Source organism: Cygnus atratus, chromosome 1, assembly GCF_013377495.2.
Source record: "Cygnus atratus isolate AKBS03 ecotype Queensland, Australia chromosome 1, CAtr_DNAZoo_HiC_assembly, whole genome shotgun sequence".
Classification (NCBI taxonomy): Eukaryota; Metazoa; Chordata; class Aves; order Anseriformes; family Anatidae; genus Cygnus; species Cygnus atratus.
This window is the reverse complement of record NC_066362.1, coordinates 172,999,669-173,024,156: the sequence shown is the minus strand read 5'-3', so window position 1 is coordinate 173,024,156 and position 24,488 is coordinate 172,999,669. Positions and strand designations below refer to the sequence as shown.

At 36.0% G+C, this 24,488-nt stretch overlaps 1 protein-coding gene across 1 annotated transcript in view; it reads right to left on the bottom strand.

The window, feature by feature from the left end:
* Nucleotides 1-24,488, bottom strand: part of DIAPH3 (diaphanous related formin 3) — a 242,523-nt gene that overhangs the window by 64,444 nt on the left and 153,591 nt on the right. Inside the window, 2 exon segments of the mRNA XM_050709286.1 lie at nucleotides 16,353-16,488; nucleotides 20,188-20,353. Of these exon segments, the coding sequence (XP_050565243.1) occupies nucleotides 16,353-16,488; nucleotides 20,188-20,353 (302 nt within the window).

The window sequence follows — 24,488 nt, the reverse complement described above, 5'->3', positions numbered from 1 at the left end:
TCATTATGCCTCACTAGGCAAAACTCCCAAGGTCAACATACACCTTGGATACAGTCAGACACATCACATGATTCTGCAGTTATTGCTAACAGTAATATTCAGATCAGAATCTAATCTAGCTAGAGAAGAGATACTACCGATTTAAGGAATTCTGAAAGTGCTGGACTACGATTAAGGAAGGAAGACAACCTTCTAGACATGAATATGGGGAAAACTATTAGGAGAAATGTTTCTTGCCAATACTATTTCTATTTGTTTCCCTTCTTTAAAGGAATTCCATCTTTCGTTAAGGCTTAAAGAATTCTATCTTTCTAATATATGTGGTTTCAAGGACAACAAAATAAATAAATAAATAAGACAAATAAAGTTCAAAGTTACAGAAGTTCAAAGACAGGAAGGCCTGGCAAAGAACTGTCAAATCAGCATAGGCCAAATTATGAATATGACATTCTAGAAACAACATATTTACTTTCATTACTCTACAGAGTCAAGCGTTTAATCTAATTTGGCTTCCAAGAATCTAAGCCTGGATATCATTCACAAACCAAAGAAGAAATCATTCCAAAAAGAGGCACAAGATTTTGTGAACTGAGATATGCAAATCATTAGTTAAAAAAACAACAACCAACAAAACACAGTCCTTGTCTCAAAATCTGAGCTTTCCTGTCCACAAGAAAAATGATCTTCAGATATGACTTAAAGCCAAATGGTGGTAACTATTTCATTAAAGGTAATAAGAGTTTCTATTTTCAAAAATTCCAGAGAAATACACATATAAACATATGTAAAGCTCACAACAGATGTTCTATAACATTGATTCAAAATTAAATTAGATTTTCTTAAACATTTTGACATTTTTTCTAACATCAGCAACTACTTTATTGCTTACAGACAGACTAAAAATATTTTTTTAAAAGCTGTTTTTGTACAATTGTATTACCACATAACAAATTGCACTTCATTAGTACTTCTTTAATTTTTGCTAATTCTACAAATGTATTTCAGAAAATGATTTTGTTTTCAGTTTTTGAATTTTCTAAAAGTATTCCCCTAAGGAGACCACTCTTCCTTCTTTGTTTCATCTACTACACCAAGATGCTGGTCCTCAAAATGACAAAACTATAATCTGCGAACATCCTTAGTTATCCTTTTTTCTCTAGCCCAAACTAGTTAACTTAAATAGCTTACCTCTATATACAAGGAGAAATAATGAAAAATTAGGAAATATTTTACAATTTTGTATAACATTTAAACCCATTTATTTTCTATGCAATACATGGCAGATATAGAGTAAATGTGAAGACTGAAATACTGATTTTTCTCTTCCTTTGAATTTAGTATAACATGCTTTACTACAGTGAAGTTTGCTCTCTCATGACCAGTGAAGCAGCACAGCTACTAATTGGAACATACCTTAAAAATTACTCAGATCATATATTCAGCTTCCTGTTGTTGTTGTTGCTGTCGCCAGCACCCCCACCCCGCCCCTTTCCTTTTTCCATCTGATCTCATTCAACTCTCTAATATTCATGTCTCAAATGAAAACACTCTGCAAGTGGTTCAACCCAAAGTGATGCTTGAGGAAGAAACCGTTAGTTACATTAAGGTACAAGAATGTTGGAGGAAAGTTTAAAAACATTTTGAGAGATAGCAATTCAAAAAAGACTCAGTAATATCACAATCCCCAAAATACCATCAATGTTTATGGAAGAAGAGTTCATAAAGTTTGTTTTAGGCAGTAGGAATAACAGAAAAAAAGTAAAATTGCTTTCAATCCTATTTCAGCATGTCACCTTTTTCCTTTTTAAGCCTTTCCATGACTACTATGGATTCCTACTTATTTCAAAAACATAACAGTTTTCAGTAGAAAACCTGGTGCATAATCTGCTATACTATATTAAAAATAAATAAATAAATAAATAAATTCAATAATAGAATAAAAATACTGCAAAAACAACTTTTTGTTGCATAGCTGGAACACATTGAAGGGTACTATCTATTTTTCACACTTATCTTAAATATACTGTAGTCGGAAATTCAACTAGAGACTAATGTTTTCATTGACATGCAAAACAGTTCATAGAAGAATAAATGGCATATATAAAACTTGAATAAAAAAAGAGAAACAAACAAAAAAACCCACACACCTCTAGTAATTTTACACTATGCAGAGCTATATTGAAGAACAGTTAACAACTGCAAATAAAAATATTCATAGTTAATGTTCTGTACCCAAAACATGCAGAAAGCCTGTTTTTCAAGCTTCTACACCTTCAGTTAGGCACCAAATTCTGTTTTTTGATGCCGAAACCAACAGTTGATTTCAACACCTTCTATAATGTTGTACAGCTGTTAATACCCATACTGTTATTGGCTATCTATAACCTTGCCCAAGTTTATGTGATGGAAAGTTTAACAAATGAATGTGTACCATGCAATACTTTAGAAATCTTTTAAATTGCCCTGGGAGAACTGTGTACAACATAGCTATTGTGATAGTGTAAGAGTGGAAAGTATTGTTCAATATTAACACTTCCTATGGGACCTTTAAATCAGCTTTCACAAGTTGCTGCAGACTGCTGTCACCAGTCCCAAGGGGCTTCCTAATTAATCAAGTGTATCAATCTTTTGACATTCTAAAACTAGTAATTCCAGTCAACTTGCAGAGAGCTGCATAGTCCACGGTAATTCCTTTGAGAAATATACACCTTTATGATCTCTTTTCCTTCAATTGTGGAAAAGGAGATTTAAATACTTTTTAATATCATACCTAATTAAAACTCATACAACTGTCTTTTAAATACTATCTAAAGCAGAAGTAAACTTACCGTAATGGCTGGTAAGTTGTGCCCTTGACATTTCAGTGCCAAGTCAGATATAAACTGCCTAATTTCATAATTATGTTTTTAAAAATGTCAAAAATACTACAGATGCTTCTCCTTTAGCGCATTATTATAAGCTTGACAGTACAACTTTTAATGTCTTATGATAGCAACAGATACTGCAGTAACGAGCCCAGCATTTTTATGCAGTTATTAAGCAGCAGATGATATATATCATAATTTGACTAGCAGTAGTTCATGACATGAAAAATCACAAATATCATTAGCAGTACTGTTTCAAAGTAAGAGTAGTGCAACAAGATTACTGTGGATTAAAAATGTTTTATTTTTTACAGTTTCCCTGCAACTGTCCAGTGTAAACTAAAACATCATACTCGATGCTAGTTCTCCAGAAGAGAAAGCAAGAGAAAAACATCTCATAATATGTCTATTTCCTCTTTCAAGGAATCAAAGCTTTAATCAGCCACTCAAATAAAACAAACAAACAAAACAAAACAAAATGCTTCAGGAAAAAAAGAAAAGAATTCTTTATCATGTTCTTTGTTGACACTACCTATTCAGTCTGCACACTTAGGACATTCATCTACAGGAACTTAGACTGTCAGTTTCCACCAGGATCTATTTTTGAGACATTGCAATTAAATACAGCTTTTATACTGTAAGTAACTAAAGGACTATGTTCCTGCAGTCAAATTCTGAATACTAAGCCTCATTTGAAATTAAAACTCTACAATTTGGATAAACATATACATTAAAACCAGACCTTATGCACTGGGCTCACGTGGCAAGGTTTTGGCAGCGGGGTGAGGAGCTGCAAGGGTGGCCTCTGTGAGCAGAGCCCAGCAGCTGCCCCATGTCAGATCAGAGCCAGCTCCAGCCAGCTCCAAAAGGGACCTGCTGCTGGCCAGAACTGAGCCAGTGAGAACCACTGGTTATGCCTCTGTGAGAGCTGATTTAAGATAGGGAAAAATGCTATGCAACAGCAGTCAGGAGAGCAGAGTGAGAAAATGCTGAGGGAAACAGCCCTGGAGATGCCAAGGTCAGTGCAGAAGGAGGGCAGGAGGTGCTCCAGGCACAGAGCAGAAGTTCCCCTGCAGCCTGTGGAGAGGCCCCTGGTGGAGCAGGCTGTCCCCCTGCAGCCCATGGATCCCACATGGAGCAGATCTCCACGCTGCAGCCCGTGGAGGAGCCCCCAGTGGAGCAGGTGGAGGTGGCCTGGAGGAGGCTGCGGGCCATGGAGAGCCCCTGCAGGAGCAGGCCCCAGGCTGGAGCTGCAGCCCGAGGAGAGGAGCCCACGCAGGAGCAGGAGATCTGGGGATCAGGGGATTTTAGAATGGTTTTAGTTATCACTGCCCTACTCTATTAGCAATAGGCAACAAATTACATTAACCTCCCTTATTCTGAGTCTGTTTTGCCTTTAATAGGAATTGGTGAGTGATCTCTCTATCTCTGTGTTCTGATCTCCATGTCCTTATCCATGAGCGTTTTTTCATCATATTTTCTCCCCCTGTTCTTTTGAGGAGGGTGAGTAAGAAAGCAGCATGGTGGAACTTAACTGCCCATCAGTGTGAAACCACAACACTTTAATATATCTTTCTCTTCAGCTCAGGATATAATTAAGGTCAGATATATTAGGGAGAGATTTAGGAAAAAAAATCAACAAAGTATATATAACAAAATATATATTTTTTTCTCTTTCAAGTGCTCCACTGTATGTTTGTTGCATAATGATTGACTGCAAACAGTACAAAGCAATGCCCATCTGATTAAAGGTTTCCATCTGAGTAAAAAATGGAAGGACCATTTTCCAAATATCACAAGAGGAAAACCTGAGCAATGGTATAGAGTTTGATGATTTAAGCTCTGGGGAGCAGAGAAGCAGATCACTGAGAGGGAGATAACTGAAGCCCTCAGTTCAGAAGTGAGCTCCAGTGTGTGGAAGTGGTTCCATCTTTTCATTCTCAGTTTCTCAGACAACCAGATTCTGTGAAAATTTTGTACTACTGACATATAACTTCTAGACCTCTCAGCCTTATACATGAACAGGGGTTGGAAGACTTTATGGAGACTTTATATTGTCAATATAAAAATACAAAGGAATCAATGTCCAGAGAAGGAAAGGTTTCAAACTGTGTATCAACATGACCCCCTAAGCTCAGACTCCTCGCTCCAATGAAATTCAGACATAAACTTGTACAGAAATTGTGGGTGGATGTGAAGGTTTGCTTTGTCCAGAAAATGCAGAATGTGTACAGACTTCAACTTGGATTTGCCTTAAAGCCTTCAATTTTTTCTGGCAAAAGCCATGCCACTAATCGGATAATCTTCACTGATAGACAAAAGTGAAGAAATATATTGCTATCAGATGGTATTTCAGTAATGGTGCACAGACTAGAGTAATAACTCATAACGCAGCACAGGGGTTCCTTTGACCCTCATAAATCCCTGTGAGAATCTTAGAATCATAGAATAATTAAGGTTGGAAAAGACCTCCAAGATCATCTGGTCCAATCATCCCCTTACTACCAACATCACCCACTAGACCATGTCCCCAAGCACCACGTCCAACCTTTCCTTGAACATCCCCAGGGACAGTGATGCCACCACCTCCCTGGGCAACCTGTTCCAATGCCTGACTGCTCTTTCTGAGAAGAAATGTCTCCTAATTTCCAACATAAACCTCCCCTGGCACAACTTGAGGCCATTCCCTCTAGTCCTGTCACTAGTTATCTGTGAGAAGAGGCCGCCCCCCCGCCCCCCCCCCCCCCCAAGTCCCCACACCTTCCTTTCAGGCAGTTGTAGAGAGCAATAAGGTCTCCCCTGAGCCTCCTCTTCTCCACACTAAACAACCCCAGTTCCCTCAGCCACTCCTCATAACTTGTGTTCCAGGCCCTTCACCAGCTTCATAGCCCTTCTCTGGACACGCTCCAGGGCTCGATGTCCTTCTACTGAGGGGCTCAAAACTGAACACTTGTTACAGTGAGGAAAATGTTACAGTGAGGAAAAAAAAATCTGGTGTACAGATACAAAGTTGAAATAGCTGCCAAGTATGTCTTGGATGGACTGGCTGAAAAGACCATTCCCTTTATATTTAACTAGTATTAAATCCAGCTTCTGCCAGGAATATCAGTATTCACTTGTCTTTCCTCAGAGGTGACTTCAGGCAAAAGACTAGTCCTCCCAAGAAACATGAGTATATACCTCAATGGAATCACAGAAACAGCCTAGTCCAGAATCAGAAGAGGTATGTTTCTTACTGATGCCCAACACAAAGTAGTAAGTGTTTGCTAGTGCTTCAAAGCCCTAGAAATTATAACGTAAGAAAGTACAAGTTCACCTAATGACTAATGCACCTATTCCATAAATAATCTTGCTGAGGAGACGGGGTTTCATTCTGTCTTGTTTTTTCTTGCTAAAATTGTCTCATTATTTAGTTGTCATATAGTGCTTTTATTGGACACAATTAGATTTTGACTCTGAGCCTATGAATGAAAGTTTGACACAAGTTCCAAAGAGTTCACAACAAGTGAAATGCAAACAAAGCTTTCATCCTTCAAAAACCCTTAAAGATCATTTGTTGAAATAAAGGTTGGTAACACCATCATTTTAACTCCCATAAGACAATTCAGACCATAGAAAACAAAAAGGTAAAATGTGGTTTTAGAAGTGGTTCTGTACAAGTGATTAAAATAAATACTTAATGATGTATGATGCCTATTTCTGCATCTCATTTGGATCCCAATTTTCCATTTAAATAATGGGACCAAGAGTAAAATCATCTTAATCTTGAACTTTGTGACAAGTATATAAAATCATGTTCATCATGATTATGCAGTTACATTCTTCTTTCTGTGACAACAAAAGATAGCAACTGTAAATCTCCTTTCCACTGAGGTTGTCCAGAATCAATGGTATTGATTCTAGATCCAATACGGAGTTTGCCACAGCAAGCTTTTCTGAGAGATATCCACAAAAAGATTTCCTGAGGGAAACTGGACTTACAGAAGAATAAACAGAATTCCACAGCTCTGAAATGGTCTACCCAGGACTTGATACTAGGGCCAATACTGTAATATCTTCCTTAAGAACCTGGATATTGCGACAAAGTGCACCCTCAGCAAGTTTTCATATGGTGCGCAATTCAGATTAAAGGTTGACAGAGTAGATAGCTGTGTCCCCATTCAGAGGAACCTTGAGAATTTGGAAGGAAGGAATCTTAATGAAATTCAGCAAAGGAAAATGAAAAAACCTGCATCATGTGGTGAGGCATATACCAGTGCAGGCAGAGGCCCACTAGTTAGAAAGCAGCTTTTCAGGAAAAAGAAAAAAAAGGTGTGTGTGTCGAGTTCTGGTGGCCAACATATTGACCATGAAAGAGCAGTGTGCCTTTGGGGCAAAGAAGGCCAAGGTAGAACATTGCCAGCATGTCAAGGTAGGTGATTCTTTCCCTCAGCGCTGGTGAGGTGGTGAATCTGAAGTGTTCAGTCCAGTTCTGGGATCCCCAGTACAAGAGAGGCACATAATTGAGCAAATTCAGTCAAGGGCCATGAAGATGATTAAGGGCCTGGAGCATCTCTGCTATGAAGAAATGCTGTGATCTAGGACTGTTCAGCCTAGAGAAGAGAAGGCTTGAAGGGGATCCTATCAATGTGTCTAAATACCTGATGGGGGCATGGGTGGGGTGTAAAGAAGGCTGAGCCAGACTCATCAAGGAGGTGCCCAGAGACAGGATCCCCTACTGGCAATAGGAACAAACTGAAATACAAGAAATTACATTTAACTGTGTATCTTTTTCTTTTATTGATAGCAGTCAAACATTAGAACAGGTTGCCCACCTACAACAGAAACTCTGAACATGGCTACAATAAAAAGTAGCTTACTGTTCCACTAAGTCCTAAGACACTAAAAATAAGTCTGAAAATGAAATGGTTTATCTCCATACAGACCCATTCTCTCACCAATGCAACAACACACAATATTCTTACTAGTGTGCTATACTGCACAATATTCTTACTAGTGTGCTATATTTTTAGAAAGACAGCTTTAAGACAAAAAATTTTGATGACCCCTTTTCTATTTATTAGGGATATTCTGCCTTTTCAACAGAAAAAAAAAACAACTGATAAATTAATAAAAATACTGAGATTTAGATACTTCTATTTAATTACTCCTAATTAAACAGACCACCATAACAGAACAAAATCAGCTACATACAAAGAGGTCAGTCAATAAATTTTTACTGTTGATGTATGACTTCTCTGTTTTCTTTACACAACACAGCTTCAACTCCAATGACACTGACAACAATGCAATCAATCTGTTTTTCAGACTAGCCAAGAACTAGTATTTCCAGTGCTGTTGTTTCAGGGAGTGAGAAGAAAAATCTATTTGCAGAGACTTGTCAATTACAATTTCATTTAGAAAGCAGTTAGAACCACTCTATTTGCATTTTTATGTGAAATTAGCTTCTTATATTATATTCAGCTACAGATATTCGCATATATGTGGGGGTGTGTATGAACATCTGTTTCTTTGTTACCGTGGGCCTTTGAAGGAGTTCATTGAGCACAGGGAAAGACATTACTATTTCCATTCAAATTTATAAACAACCAATAAATCAGAAAATATACACAATGATCACTCACAGTGACAGCTGTGCTACAGAGATGAGGGCCTGAAGGAACTTTAAAAGTTATATAATTTGTCACTTGTAGAGTGGGAACATTCAGACTGGTAACACAAATGAGCTTAGGCACAAGAAAGCTTCCATGCAGCTTTTGTAGGCGTGAGCCTTTCTATTTAGCAGCTATAAATGCACAAGAATAGCCAGGAGAATCAGATCAAAGGGGCCACCTAGTCCTGCATTTGTCTATTGGTAGTCAACAGCAAAGATATATATATATCATCTATCTATACATATACATATATATATAAAACATCTATAAAGAGGTCAAGATAAATATGCAATGACTTTACAGAATGGTGTCTTGGTCTCCAGCAGTTTATGACTCAGAATTTGTACTTGCATTTAATAGTAACTTCTGCCAGCAGGCTTCAGAAAACAAATATTTTGGTGTGCAGTAACAAAATTGTGCTTCTGTAGAACCACTGAGGTATTGCTGAGTGAAGATAAGTGTCACAGTGAACTGAATAGAAACAGAAGCAGCAACAGACTCAGTTTGAAGGAAGAGTCAGAGACATGACCTTCTCTTCTGCAAGCTTTCCGACAATGGTAGAAGAGGTTCTTGGCTTTTTTACAGCCCTAGACTAAGGAAATGAAAAATAAAGCATAGCCTCCAGTGCCTTCATAAGTATGTTGATTCCTCCCCAACTTTGCCACTGGAGAGAAGAAACTTTTGATGATTCAAAGGGAAAAAAAAAAAAAGAACAAAAAGCATTTACATGTAGTGCAAGTATGAGTTTGAAGAGGACTCTAATGTGTCCCTCTTATGGAGTCTCCTACATTGGAGTAGGAAATGCCTGCTTAATCCAAAACCTGCTATCTGCATTTCTACTAAATGTTAGTCTTCTTAATCCCAAAGATGGCTCCAGAGATTGCCGTTGTTTTTAATGGTATGTCATTTTAAGTTTCAAGCATTTTTTATATATTTGTTTAGAAATTTTACTGCTACACTATAAATGGCAAATCTTAGGAGAATAAGGGTAAATAATGTCTGTACATTTTTTTTCCAAGAGTTCTCTTCATTTTGACTATTTTTCTCTCAAATATTGCTTCCCCCCGCCCCCCCAGGGGCTTTATATAAACTTCAGTTTCCCAAATTAGTAGCCTTTCAGCGACTATCTCCATAGGTTGCACTTCTTAGTAAAATTTTCAGAAAGAATAATTGTTTCTGCTAAACTTTTTGTTCTTTTGGAGCTTAGTACTAATACTTAGTACAAATGAACAGTAACTGCTGCATTCTGTGCCCTTGGGTTACCAACAAGTGCATGAACTACACCTCCATGCTTCAGAAGATTTAGCACCTTTGAGATCTTGTTAGAATATGTCTTGTGACTATTAGTTGTTGTTTTTTAATTAATGTACACTCAGATCAGTTCTACTTTTTTTTGCACTACAGACATCTAATTCCCTGAACATCCTACAGTGTGAGACCTGATGGGGTTTTGCTGTATCTCAGCTTTTGATGTGGCCTCTGTAGATGTATCACACATTGTTTTTCAGGCTATTTTTTTTTCAGCTGAACATGCCTGTATTTTTATAATTCTCTGTATCAGTTTCAAATACAAATTTGACAAATATTCTTAAGAGAACATTTGCTCTCAATAATTTACTCAGATTTATGTTCTATTGCCAGAATACAATCGCAGCTAAAAACCAGGCTCCATTATCAGTTCATATCTCCTTTCCTGTGGATTTGTGGTCAATTTCTGTCACAACTAGTTCCTTGTTCCTCATGCATGGAACTTTTTTTTTTTTTTTTAAGAGGTATAAAACAAAATTAGATCAAACTATCCAAGCTTGTCATGAGCTTACTGTCAACTGTCCACTAACTATTAATATTAGTAAGTGCTGACTAGACTACTATATATGGTCCCACAGCTGTTTCTGCTCATTGTTATTTAACTTAAGAGAAAAAGTTGTGGTTCTTAGTTATGGAACAGATTTATCCTGCTCTGTCTTCACGGCTAAAGTGGTCCTGGAGAATAAATCTCAATAGCAAAAAAGTTACCTCAGGAATCCTCTTGGTGAAGAGGATCCATCTGAGAATCAGTGAAGGCAGTCAGGGGACAACTAGAAAGAGTTATCATCACTAGGGAGAAATTGAGATGAAGGGAGCACATGAAATTCTGAAAGGGGGAACTCCCTAGAAAGCACTTACACAAAATACTTGTTAGATACTAATATACCCTCAGGATTTCTTCATACATAGCATTACAACATATTTTGCCTACTTCACAGTAAATTTCATTGCAAAAGACATACCCACCTAACTCTGTAAAATCCAGCAATAATCCTACTGTTGTCCAGAACTTGTGGTTTGGGGGAAAAACAGCCCCACAAACATATTAAAAAAAAAACAGATTACGAACACGTCAAAAATCACTGATGATGTTTTAGTTGTTATGGAACACAAGCAGATCTTTATAATCTGCAACATTTTCAGTCCTTCACTCCCCTTCAAGGGGAGGAATACTATTAAGAACTATTGGTTCTCCTTTCTCAATGAGATAAAATTAATAAAATTGAGGCCCTTATGAACTTGATCTTCAGAGGGGAAATAGGGCCTTTGGGGGTACCTATTAATATAGGTAGTTCTGTTGTTTTATTTCAAAAACAAGCATTTTATCTGATGGAATCAGAATTTTAATCACTTAATTATGTTTACTATTTTCATTGTTTATACTGTTAGTGCTGTCCATGGTGCCTTTTTGTTGTCCAAACAGTACATAAGTTGTGAAATATGAATGTTTTCATTAGTTAGCAGAGAGTAATAAAGTAAATGAAGAATCAAAACCTAAAACACTCCTCACAAGTCTGTGAAAAGTGGACTTCTTTTTTCCCCCAAACAGATAAACAATATAAAAGCTCTTCAAAAAGAAATGCTGCAAAATTCGCTGCAGATTAAGTATAACTGTCTAAATAACTGAAACATGGATTTAAAATCAGGTAGCTGTGATAGAAGTGAAACTGAGTAACAACACTGAAAACAAACTAAACATCAGATTTCCAATCTCGAATGTTAAGATCATTTTGGCATCACTTCATTGCTTTCGCATAAGAAAGGGCATCCTTTGTAAATAATCACTGATTAAAGTGGCTTGTAACTTAAATAGTATTCAAAGTAAGACACAATGAGGATGCCACAATGATGGAGTTCTCAATTACGTTACAATAAATTTAGCTCGTGTTATCACAGTTACAGGATTCTTTACACTGTGATAAGATCAAAATAATTGATTGGTATGCTTTCTCCTGAGAATCTGAACAGCACAAGAAAGTATGTATCTGAATTTTAATGGTACGCAGAGAAGTGGCATTTACATAAAGATCCCCCTCCACTGGTTATTTACCTTCGGAACAACACTATGGGATAGTTTGAACTGGCTTCACAAAAGGAAGTAAAGCAATCTTATTGACAAAGCATCTCATGATGAATACCACTTGGTATCCCAGAGAGTATTTAGAGGGCAGATTTTATTACCATAAATTTCAAAATATCAAATATCATCATTGCTTGAATGTTCAAAATTTTTACTGGATTGCATATACTTTTCAAGTTAGGATGGAGCTGAGAGGAAAATCTGGAACTCATTTTTATTATGTAAACTTAAGACTTAGCCTCTTATAACAGTGAACCATTTAAGCGGTGATATTAGGCCACATAAGCATCACTATCTAAAATGTAAAGTAGAGATGCAGAATTTTAATAAACTACAATTTACAAGGATTTGGATCTGACATTAGGTTAAGCTTCAAGTCTCAAAAAAAACATTTATAAGAGAATAAGTCAAGCAATTCCACATAAATAACAAAAAACTATGGTCTTATTAGTAGAGGTTCAAATTTATATTATAAAGCCTACCTATTTTTTCAGCATATTCATAAAATACTAGATATATTTTACTATTTAGAAGGTATAGATATATTTACAATTGAAATATAAAAAACATGAAATCTTTATGAAAGCTTATCAGACACTATCTGTATTTATGTAATTTTAGAAAATGACCATATCAATGCTGAACTTGGTGTAACAGTATTTCAAAGGCAGTCTGATGCAGAGGTATGGATGACAGCATATAAGCTATCATCCAGATGCCTAAGTTGTCGCATGTATATCAAAGGAAAAAAAAGGCTAAGGAAGATGATTAGAGTTCATGAGAAGGCTAGCATATTTTCGGACCACCTCAGTTTCCATGTTTGCATACTAGTGATGAAACTATTGTATTCACTCAGAAGGGAAATAATATTATTTTCCTGAAGATAAAAATCAGAAGTTACCTTAAATTTGGGATCATCATCCTTTTGGGTTAATATGATCTATATAGTGCTAGACAAACCTGGTGTCGTCCTAGTGTGTTATATGCAACTTACTGACTCAACTAACATAAGGCAGATAAAATCCATATTTCTCTCTCTCTCTCTCTCTCTTTCTCTCTAAAATCTTAGTTTTACTGTTGTTGTTTTTTGTTTGTTTGTTTTTTCCTGAATGCAAAAAAGTCAGCCATACCTCCCAAACACCTATTTTTTTATGGTTACTTATACAAGACATGAATCACCTCACGCAGCAGAAGGTAACACCATTGGCAACAAAACCCTACTCTTCAAATTACTTTTAAAAGCAGATGAAAGTTGAAGAAATCTAAAGGAAGGAACAAAGGAGAATCTAGGACAGGTCAAATGTCTATGTTGTAAATAAGACCAGTGGTTAACAAAACAAGGTTAGGATGGAGATATAAATCCAGTTTAAGCACTGGATAGCAGTGCAGATCTTGAAAGTTATGGGCAAAATTTGAAAGCAGGAGCTCCAGAACTGTAAACAAGTCACTAATTAATGGTCATTGGAAAAAAAACATAAACTCAAACTGAGGAAAGACTGCTCTAACATGTGAGAAAAGAAACAGCAAACCAAGGAAAAAAATCCAGATGAAGGGAGTACTGTGGCCTGGGAGAGTAACAACACCTGAAGGATTTTGCATCGTGTAATCTAGGGATAAGAGAACAAGGGTTGGGAACTGTCTAGAAACTACATGATCTAAGAGGCTAAGATCTCAGGCTGGAAGTTGGGAGGGGAAGAGAAGAGAAGATAGAAGAGAAAAAAAATATACCCACTTCAGTTCTAGCTTCCCTTGCTAAAGAGGTCTTGAGTTTGGTCATGTAATCTTGTCAACTATCAATGGTAGCCATCATTACTACCTATACAAAATCAAATCCATGGGCTTTTATACTTACATAAAATTTAGGGCACAAATGTTAAGGACTGACTGCTTGACTATGTAGTGATAGTGATTGATAGTAATAAAAAAATTTGTAGTGATAATGAAAAATAATGTCTACATTATTAGCATAACCAGAGCTGTTAATGATTGTCAGACTAATATATATATTTTTTGAAGTTTAACAGAAACAGTTAAGAAAGTCAGGACTGGCATATAACTAAATGATACACAGGTATCCCTAACGTTTCTGTCATTTTCAGTTAAAAAGTAATGTTATTGAAAAATAAAGAGTGGAGATGCAGAGTATACTGTGTTCTGTTCAATGAAAAAGATACCTTGAAGAATTGGTCAATACATATAGACTATTCTCTACAGAATATATATATTATACAATATAATATTATAATATATACGCATTATAATATACATACTATATAGTGTGCACATAATATATAGTATAAATTATATATAGTGTATATACAGTATTTATATAGTATGTTTATTATATTATATATATCATGTATATATTATATATGTATTCTCTATGCATCTATTTGAATCCAAGAAAATATTTCCTGAAATGGTGACATTAAGAAATTTTGATTAGCTTCATTCACACAATATTTGAAATAATGTACCTACAAATCCAACATCTGATCTAGAATCACTGTAAAGAGACAATATGAAGCAAAAAAACAGTTACTCAACATTGTCACCTTCCAAATGAAAACGTTTGAGTGTTTTGACAGAGGGAGAACCTGGTTATATGTTTGCCAGCAGGTCACATGTAAACATTTTGTGAGTGATTTACGGAGAAGACTTAGTCTTTCAATGAACTATCTATAGCTAGGAAAAGAGAAGAAAAAAGTAGTAAATTTTTTTTGAAAGTCTATGCTACTTTTCTTAGTAAGCATGGTTGTAATAAGAATACCAAAGTAAAAACAAACAAAAATACAACCTCCCCCCTCCAAGCTCACACTTTGCACATTGTTGCTGTACTTCCTGACAAATCTATGTACCGAAAGTGCTTTCCACTCCAAGAATTTGGGTTCTCTAATAGACTTGTAAATTAACAATTCAATGTAAAAAGCACAAGAAACCTTACAAAGACCTCTGCAGAACAACAACGCAGCAACGGCCAATTTAGTGACTATCAGATCTAATACACTTATAGCTTCAGGTGACCATAATATCATCTTTTACTATCTTTTGCTGTTTAGTTCAGGGACCTTAAGTGGTTGCTAACAAGGGCAAGAAATCTCTTTCTGTATGTTTATATGATCTAATAAAAACAAAACCAAACAACAAAACAACCACAACAAAAACTACTAACAGACAAAGCAGCTATTTACTCAATGTCTTAGCTGATTTGTGGATGATAAATAGATAGTTCAAAGCCACAATAGTTGAAGCAGTAGGTTTAGCTACCATAGGGCTATATATATACATGTGGGCATATGACTCAGAAGTCTGTAACATTAGCATCTGTTTTACAGAAGCAGGAAAATAGGAAGAACAGGACTGGGGAGGAACTTTAGTTTACCCAAAAGGACGATCAATTATACATCCAAAGCAGTATCAGTCGTTCATACAGCATGTCTGAGAGATGAGTATCTAACCACTTCCAACTGCACGTGAATACAGACATCAGTTTTACCCTTTTTCTAGTCTTCTGGACTATCTTCTGTGAGCTTTACAAAGATTGTCACTGATACTTTCCTGATTGGGTCTTGATTTTACTTCTAAAGAATTAAAACTTCTGTGTTCAGAGAACAGCCTCTTGGTTTCCATCTTAATATAAAGCTTTAGTCTCACACCTCAAAACTGCCTACCGTGGATATTAGTGAAACGTGAAAGAGACAGATAACCATTTATGCCAAAGGTGCCAACCAGGGTTTGAGTGGGAAACTGTTAACAAGATCTGCTCAGAAAAAAAAAATGAAAGTAGCTCATGATAATTTACAGAGTAAGTCATATATCATTCTGAATGATTCCAGAAACTCAGTCTAAGGTAAAATATAGCAGTATAGAGGATCATCAGACATCTTATTTACTAACAGAAATTCACAGTGTCTGTGGTCTCTTGGTACAAAAACAACACAGCATAAATGAATAACTTTAAAAATGCATGACAGAGGTTTCTTTGAAGGTGTTTCAACAGGGACTTGTTGAAATAACAATTGACATACTCAAAGAAGAATCCATAGTACGTCAGGAAGGGCTTGTTCTCATATAGGAACAAAAATGAATATGTAACCCTGGTTAAAAGAAATAAAATGACTTTATGCTTTGGAGAGCATCAGTTCTCAGGTAACATAACAGATTCTCAGCATAACTGAATTTATACTTGGTCACACAAGATTCAATATGCTCTAATGGAAAAATATTAAGCAACATTATGAGTTCTAAAATACCTTGAGGAAATCAGATAAGCTAGAGAAGCTTGTTAACAAACCAAAATTTAAGAATCTCGTTGACATAAACTTTAACCATTGAAAAGCGATGATTTATTCTGTCTTTTCTCCATAGCACATTTAGATTAAATAAATAGCAGCCTTGCTTCCAGTAAAATGCTGGATAAAATGAGTTGTTTTCTACATTACTCACCTGTTTTCATTTCTAACAAACGCTTTTTCTTTTGTTGCCTCTCTTGTTTTTCTTTTTCTGCTTTCTCCTTAGCTATTTTAGCACGCCTCTGTTTTTCTTCTGCTTCTCTCCTTCTCATATTATCCTTTACTGCTTGCTGTGGAAAAAAAAAAAAAAAAGGGTTCCATTAAAACTGAAGTCTTACCAAAAAGAAAGATGAATCTTAAAAACAAAAACACAGCTTAAAAATCACATCTAACTAACCTTAATTTATAGCCAAATAAATATTTTGTATTCCACATATAGCACATTTTATTCAGAAAAGTAAGCAAATTCAGAACAAGGACGTTAAAAGCATACTAATTAGCCCCAAATAGGGATTATAAATTCAGCAAGAAATACAGCTTAAGAATACACATTAATGCAGGAAGAAGTCAAAATATCTAAACAACCTGTTTTACTTGTACTTCTAAAACAGTTTCAACATTTATTCTTACTCATGCTGCTCCTACACCAAAAAAAAAAAAAATTGCTTCTGTGACTTAGCAGAGTATTTTTCTTATTCTTATCTACATATGCATTATTTCAGTGGGTTTATAAGTTCTTGTTTTCTGGTTAATAGCCATACAATGCTGTTTACTTTGAATCATAAATAAGCACTCCAAAGGTTCTAATAATGCCATAATAGAACTGAGAGTTTCAGAGACTTTAAATAATTATTTTGGATATTCAGACACTAAGCAACAAAAAAAAATGCAATAATTTTTAAAAAAGCATTTTTAAGATAACCTTTCCATGATTTTAATAGCAGCCCCGTACGCTGGTAAATTCTCAGTGAATTACTGTGGCTTACATCAGTGCAACATTGCTGGAACACGCATGCCAATACACATGCTCAAATCTTCACCAGTTCTTCACCCATTTTTTGGATCTGGACAGCTCAATGTGCTCTAGATTTGGCAGTCACAGAGTATAAATGTTAGGTTTTGTGAAGTGAACTCCAACATTAGCTATAAACCTGAAATCTATGTCTCCAGATTTAAACATACTTAGTTTTCATGAACTGAAAACTCAAAAAGCATCATAAGTAGATGAAATTGTATTTAAATTGTCATCTTTGCCTGACAACAAGAATGACATAACTTCACCTTCCCACACCTACCAGTGACTTAAGTAACCTTTTCATTTTGGACTTTAAGAATTGAATGAAAATTTAGCACTAAGTTTAAACATCTTTTGAGCTAAGCTTCCAAGATGCCAAACACCTTCCATTTCTGTCAGTAATCAAAACCAATGCTAAACAATTCTGAAAATCAAACCTCAGGTGTCTCACGCTAGGCATCTCAAAAATCTTTTCGAAAAAGACTCAAACCTGAGCAGCTACTCAATATTTAGTTTAGTGTCATTGAATGATAAGTGGTTTCATGCCTTATCTACACACCCTTTTCATATAGCCTTCAAACTGTGCTCTGCAAGACAGAATTATTAATTTTCCTCAAGGTTTCTCCTATCATGCTCATCAATAAAATCTAACTGTTTCAAAGCATTAATGAATCTATCTTTATAACACTGCTGTGAAGTAGGAGGTTAGTATCGGTGCTAGTTTTACAGACACAGAAAAGTATGGGAAAATAGAGATACAGAGAAATAGAGCACAACCATTACTTTGTGTCTCCAATTCAAGACGAAACTGAGCATTTAGCATTCCTTATTCCACAGCATTTAAATGGGAGTTGTGGCTTAAACATTAGAAATTAAATTAACACAACTATTTCATAACATTTAGCATTTTTGAAATCGGACTCCTGTGTTTCAAATTAGGAACTGAGCAAGTTAGGAAAATATAAACAACGTCCATATTTGAAAAATCAGGTGCACAGAATCACAGAATAATTTAGGTTGGAAAAGACCCTTAAGATCATCAAGTCCAACCATCAACTTAACCTACCAGGTCTCATTGCTAAACCTTGTTCCTCAGTGCCACGTCTACACATCTCTTACATACCTCCAGGGAAGGTGACTCCACCACTTCCCTGGGAAGCCTGTTCCTATGCTTGACCACCCTCTCCATGAAGAAATTCTTCCTATTATCCAATCTAAATCTCCCCAGCACAACTTGAGACCATCTCCTTGCATCCTATCACTTGTCACCTGAGAAAAGTGACCCTCTTCATTGTAATCCTCTTTCAGATAGATCTTTGTAGTGAGTGACAAGGTCTCCTCTCAGCTGCCTCCTCTCCAGACTAAACAACCCCAGTTCCCTTATATGTCTTGTTTTCTACTCCTTGCACCAGCTTTGTTGCTCTTCTCTGCCAATGCTTTATCTACACAATCTGTTCTTACTGCCCCCCCAACTTTACCAGACTGAATATAGTTATAAATATCCAAGATAGTGATCCCCACTCATCCTAAACAAGAACTCTAAAAAAGTATTTCAAACCTTCTTAAAGTTGTTTGGGTATTTTAAACTGAGGGATATACCAGTCTTGAGTATGTATTCTGAAGCGTATCATTAAGTTAATCATCCTTCTTCCAGAAGAACTATACTGACAACAGTAAAAGAACTTCCAATATTTTTTAGAGAACAGCTGATTATCCTGAAATTTGCCAAGAAGACTGTTCATAGTCATATATAATAAGCCTCAAATGTTTAAAGAAATACTCTGGTGAGAAATTCCTACTTCACTTTTCAGAAAAGACTTCTGTTAAAACTCTGAAATCATATTTTGGTAGAACAAAAATAATAATAAAAAACAAACCTACAAAATAGAAAACAAACCTAAAAATATTTTTAATATTAAAAAATACCTACTATTAATATTTATAAACACAATGAAAATGTGTTTGTACTCAAAAAATACCTAAAGAAAATTTCAGATTTCCAAAAAACTTAACGCTTTTATAATGAGCTAGTACTTGTGAATGTTTGTATATTTGTATGTATATAATGCTTGCAGATTGATGTCCTGTGATAGAAGACTGAACCAATCTCAGTGTCTATGACTATTTTAGATAACTCTAAGGCAAAAGTCCCCTAACTGACAGTGACTTTGAATTATACTTTTGACAGCATTCTGAGCTTTATACATAAAAAAGCCATTTAACAATAGCCTAATGTCTGTTTCTCAAACATAATAAAAACACTAAAAGTAATAAAATAATTCTTAGCTACCTATCCCCAAAAGATCACACTTTTAGAAGGCAAAAAAAGTAAGCATTTCAAATGTATAAAAAACAAAATCCTAGATAACCTATTGTCAGATAAATTAAGAGTCCTTAGAAACAGACTGAGTTTGAGAAAATATGCTATATTTTAAGCTAGGATAAGGAGATTTGATTTTGCTTAGCAGGGAACCTGATTACATATGTAAACCTTAACACTGATCAAGTGCTGCAGGCAGAAAAAAGATAAATAAAATAAAGTCTTGGATGTGGATTTCATATGGGAGAAGCATGCATAGAATGACTGTTAAAAGGTTTAAATTAATAACAAATAACAAAATAACAAATTTTAAATAAATAACAAGCATCCTTTAAAAAGAAAACACAGATGTATTTAAGAAAGGTGGAGTTCCAGATTTTCCCGTCTGGATATACACACATGTAAGAGGTTCTGTATTAAATTACATTAATGGCTATTAAGAATTTCCATTTCTATCAAAAAGAAACAATCCACAAATTATAATTCAAAATCTCATTCTCCTAACTTTGTAGAATGTAGGATGTGCACAGTAAAATTTCTGTTACAAGCATCAGATGCCATCAAAGAGAGAGAAAACTATTTTTAGTTTGTTCAATAATGTTTGTACAAAAATAATTTCTAAGAAATGTTAGGGATTAAATAAACAGACTGTACCATGAACATCATCCTGAAGTTGTTTAAGTCAGTTAAGAACTCCTCCACAGAAACTTTCTTCAGATCGATGGCATAATATCCCATCACATTCTGATACAACTTTTCCATGTTCTCATGCATCCGTGAGAGTTTCCGAAAATCTTCTTTGGCATGAACTAGAAAGCTGTATGCTGCTGTTAAGGCTGCAAGAATTCTCAGTAAATCCAGTCAAATCCACAGTTTTTAACTTAACATAGATCTGTGTTTCATATACGTTTTCCATTTGCATTAAATAAAGTGTCAAGATAATTCCTTCTGTGTCATATACACCTCCTAGTATTTTCTGCTTACATTAGTGCTCTAAATAAATCAGGGTGTTTCCGTCAAATTTTCTCTGCCACTTTTTATTTAAAGATTATTCTGCTAGCAGGTAATTTAATATGAAATGTATGGGACTAGTCTAACTTCAAGCACCTGTTTTTCTTTGTTTGTTTGTTTTTAAATATTGCTGTCTCGTTGAAAGTAAAGGTTTAGGTATATAACTAAACAACAATATTACTATATTTACACTTCAAAAATCTTCCAAACCAACCAACCAAATAATAATAGTAATAATAATTCTACCTTTAGATGAATCTAAAAATATAGTCTCCAAATCTGTTGGAGAAAGTTACTCAAGTGCATTCTCTTTCTCTCTCTTCCCCTAGTTCTCTAGAAACTTATTTGAAGTTTCATTTAAAAACATATGTACTATTATTTTTAAGGTCAAACACATAATTTTGGTTTAGGTAAATTAGAGCCTCGGAACATATTTTTAAAATATACTCACATTAAAATAAAGAAATTATTTAATTTGATTAGAACTGGTATCTAACTTCACTGAAACGTATGCCATTTTAACACATACATAAAAGCAAGATGGTATTTAGGTAGATATCAATAACTAACCTGAATATTTTATCATATCAAGAAACACTAATTCTTACTTAAAACAGAGTAAAACCAGAAATTTTAATAAACAATAGTATTAAAAATATAAAATAAAATAAAAACATAAAAGATAAAAACCTCATCCTAACAGCTTTCTAAAATGTAGCAACAGCAATGCATCCATTTTTGTTTCTGGTGGCTACAGCAGGTATTTATGCCTTCCAAGACTATTTGCAATGTCAATACAATTTAATTAAATTAAGTGGAAAACAACAGAACTATTTCTACAAGAGATAGGCAATTTATAAAAAGCACCAAAATACTGCATAACATAAATGAAATCAAATAAAAAACAAACACGTTTATTCAAGACTTGATTACATAGTTGACAAAGTAGAAGCTCAAAGAAGAAATACTGTGTGTAGGTTTTCCTTATGTAGGACAATTTCATAAAGCGTTTAATGGAACGTCAGCTAAACAAATATGTATGTTCACTTATTTTCAAGCTGCAGGAAAGGGTGTACAAGACAAGAAATGACAATTTTACCTTTTTCTCCCATTGCCCCCATCAATTATTGTAAAAGAGAATTTATTGTGTGTGTGTAAGCCCAGCTTAAATGTCTCTATGCTAACACACATAGTATGGGGAATAAACAAGAGGAGTTAGAGATGTATGCAGGCCTGCAGGGCTGTGACCCCATTGGCATTACACAGACATGGTGGAATGGCTTCCATGACTGGAGTGTTAGGATGGAAGGATACAGGATCTTTAGGAAGGACATGAAAGGGAGGTGAGGAGGGGATATCACCCTCTTATGTCAATGAGCATCTGGAGTGCATGGAGCTCTGCCTGGGGATGGATGAGGAGCTGACAGAGAGCTAACGGGTCAGGATTAAGGGGAGAGCAGGGACAGGTGACATTATAGTGCGGTCTGTTACAGGCCACCTGATCAGGAAGAACAAGCAGATGAGGCCCTCTGTAGATAAATAGAAGTGGCCTCACATTCACAGGCCCTGGTCCTCATGGGGATCTTCAACCACCCCAAAAGCACCATGTGCTGTTGCAGGGACAGCACAGCAGGGCACAGGCAATCCAGCAGGTTCCTGGAATGCACTGATGATAACTTCCTTCTCCAAGTGATAGAGAGACCAATGAGGAAAGGTGCTGTGCTGGACCTCATTCTCACCAACAAGGAGGGGCTGGTGGGGAATATGAAGCTAAAGGGCAGCCTTAAAATGATAGATCATGAAATGGTACAGTTTAGCATACTGAGGGCAGCCAGGATGGAGCACAGCAAGCTTGCTACCCTGGGCTTTGGGAGAGCAGACTTTGGCCTCTTCAGGGTTCACAGAGTGCCATGGACAAAGCCCTTCATGGAGTACCATGGGACAAAGCCCTGGAGGGAGGAGAGGCCCAAGGAAACTGGTTAATATTCAAGGATCACCTTGTCCAAGCTCAGGAGTGATGCATGCCAACAAAGAGGTCCAGAGAAGGGCCATGAAGACAATCAGAAGGCTAGAACACCTCTCCTTTGCAGATAGGCTGAGAGAGTTGGGGTTGTTCAGCCTGGAGAAGAGAAGGCTCTGGGGAGACCTCATTGCAGCCTTCTAGTACCTAAAGGGGAGCTACAAGAAAGCTGGAGATGGACTTCTTACCATGAAATTAGTGAAAGGACATGGAGTAATGGTTTTAAACTAAAAGAGGGTAGATTTAGATAAGACATAGGAAGAAATTCTTTACTCAGAGGGCGGTGAGGCACTGGAACGGGTTGCCCAGAGAAGCTGTGGATGCCCCATCCCTGGAGGTGTTCAAGGCCAGGCTGGATGGGGCTTTGGGCAACCTGCTCTGGTGGGAGGTGTCCCTGCCCATGGCAGGGGGTTGGAACTGGGTGATCTTTAAGATCCCTTCCAAGTAAAACCATTCTGTGATTCTGTGTCTATAAAGTATACAGCTTATAGTTTTCTTCTCATGATTTAGAATCTATGCCAGAAAATCATGCGATATTGTTCTCAGGCACAATATTCAAACTGGTCACTATGATGGCTATTAGCTGGGTCTGTAAGGGCCAGAGCAGCCTCCACTATGATAGTTTTGTAGAAAAGGACTGACGTAGCTTAGATTTCTATGATTTTTCATCTTCCATCATCCCCCAACCACTTAATATCAGACTTCTGCTTCTCTTCTGCTGACAAGGTTCCTCCCTCTTTATCCAATATAAGCTTTTCCTTGTTTCTATCTACTTCTCAAGATGAAGCTTGTAAGCAGCTTCAAACTGCCTGTGCTGACTGGCTAGCAATACCTCAAAGGAAAATGACACTGCTGGCCCACTTGTTCTTCCATATTAATTTGGATATGTCTCCTTTACTTAGTTTCCAAGGTGCACAAAGGTTACAGGAAACTAAAGCTTTCAGAGATGTGTTCCTTTAAAATTATTAAGGATGTTAAAAAGTTATTGGTGGGACAGCAAGTAAAGTGGATAAGAGATTAATAAGGAACAGATGCCCGAATATTAAGAAAAAAAGGATTATGAAAAAAAAGGCATGGCACAAGCACACATTACGACCATTAAAAACAAACAAAAAGTCAGTGGTTTAAAAAAAATGCAATAATGGAAAACAGTAAAATTAATGTTAAGTCAAATTAGAAAAATATTTTTACATCTGAATTATTTTTGATCCTATAATTTAGGATACTTATACATAACTCTTCAATCATTAACAGAACTTAGGTAGAAGTAAATTATGCCTTGCAATTTTGAGCTTGTTTATTTCTGTAGAGTGGAAGGGTAAAGGAAAACCAGGTAATTTTGTTTTGTTGTCAGTAGGTATAAATGCCATATATCAAGCATGCCAGTAGGTTTCTTTAATCTTCTAGGAATGTAAAAAATCATACCCCCCAAAAAAGTTAAACTTATCAGTAAAAGGTATACTTCATGTTATAAATGAATGATATGTCACTATACACTAACAAGGAAACTTTGAGGAGAAATTTTTGTGACTAAAGTTACAGCTGTACTAACAGAGTCACAGAATGGTTTGAGTTGGAAGGGACCCTTAAGGATCATCTACTTCCAACCCCCTCCCATGGACAGGGACACCTTCCACTAGAGTCCATATAAAGTGCTTAGCTTAAATGATTAGAACTGACTCCCCTTGAATATGTGTTGCACAATTTTAAACTCAAAATACAGTATTTGAGAAAGATGTGCTACTATGCAGTATTTGAACCCCTGACAAAATGAATTCTGAGATTTTTATTTTCCATTTGGTGTGTTACGGGATACCCTAAGCTCCTGACATTCTACAGAGACTATGCTTCAATTTAGGTATTCTTAATAAGTCCTCTTCCTTTTTTCCTTAAATACAGCTTTTGTTAGCCAGCGCTAGCTAAA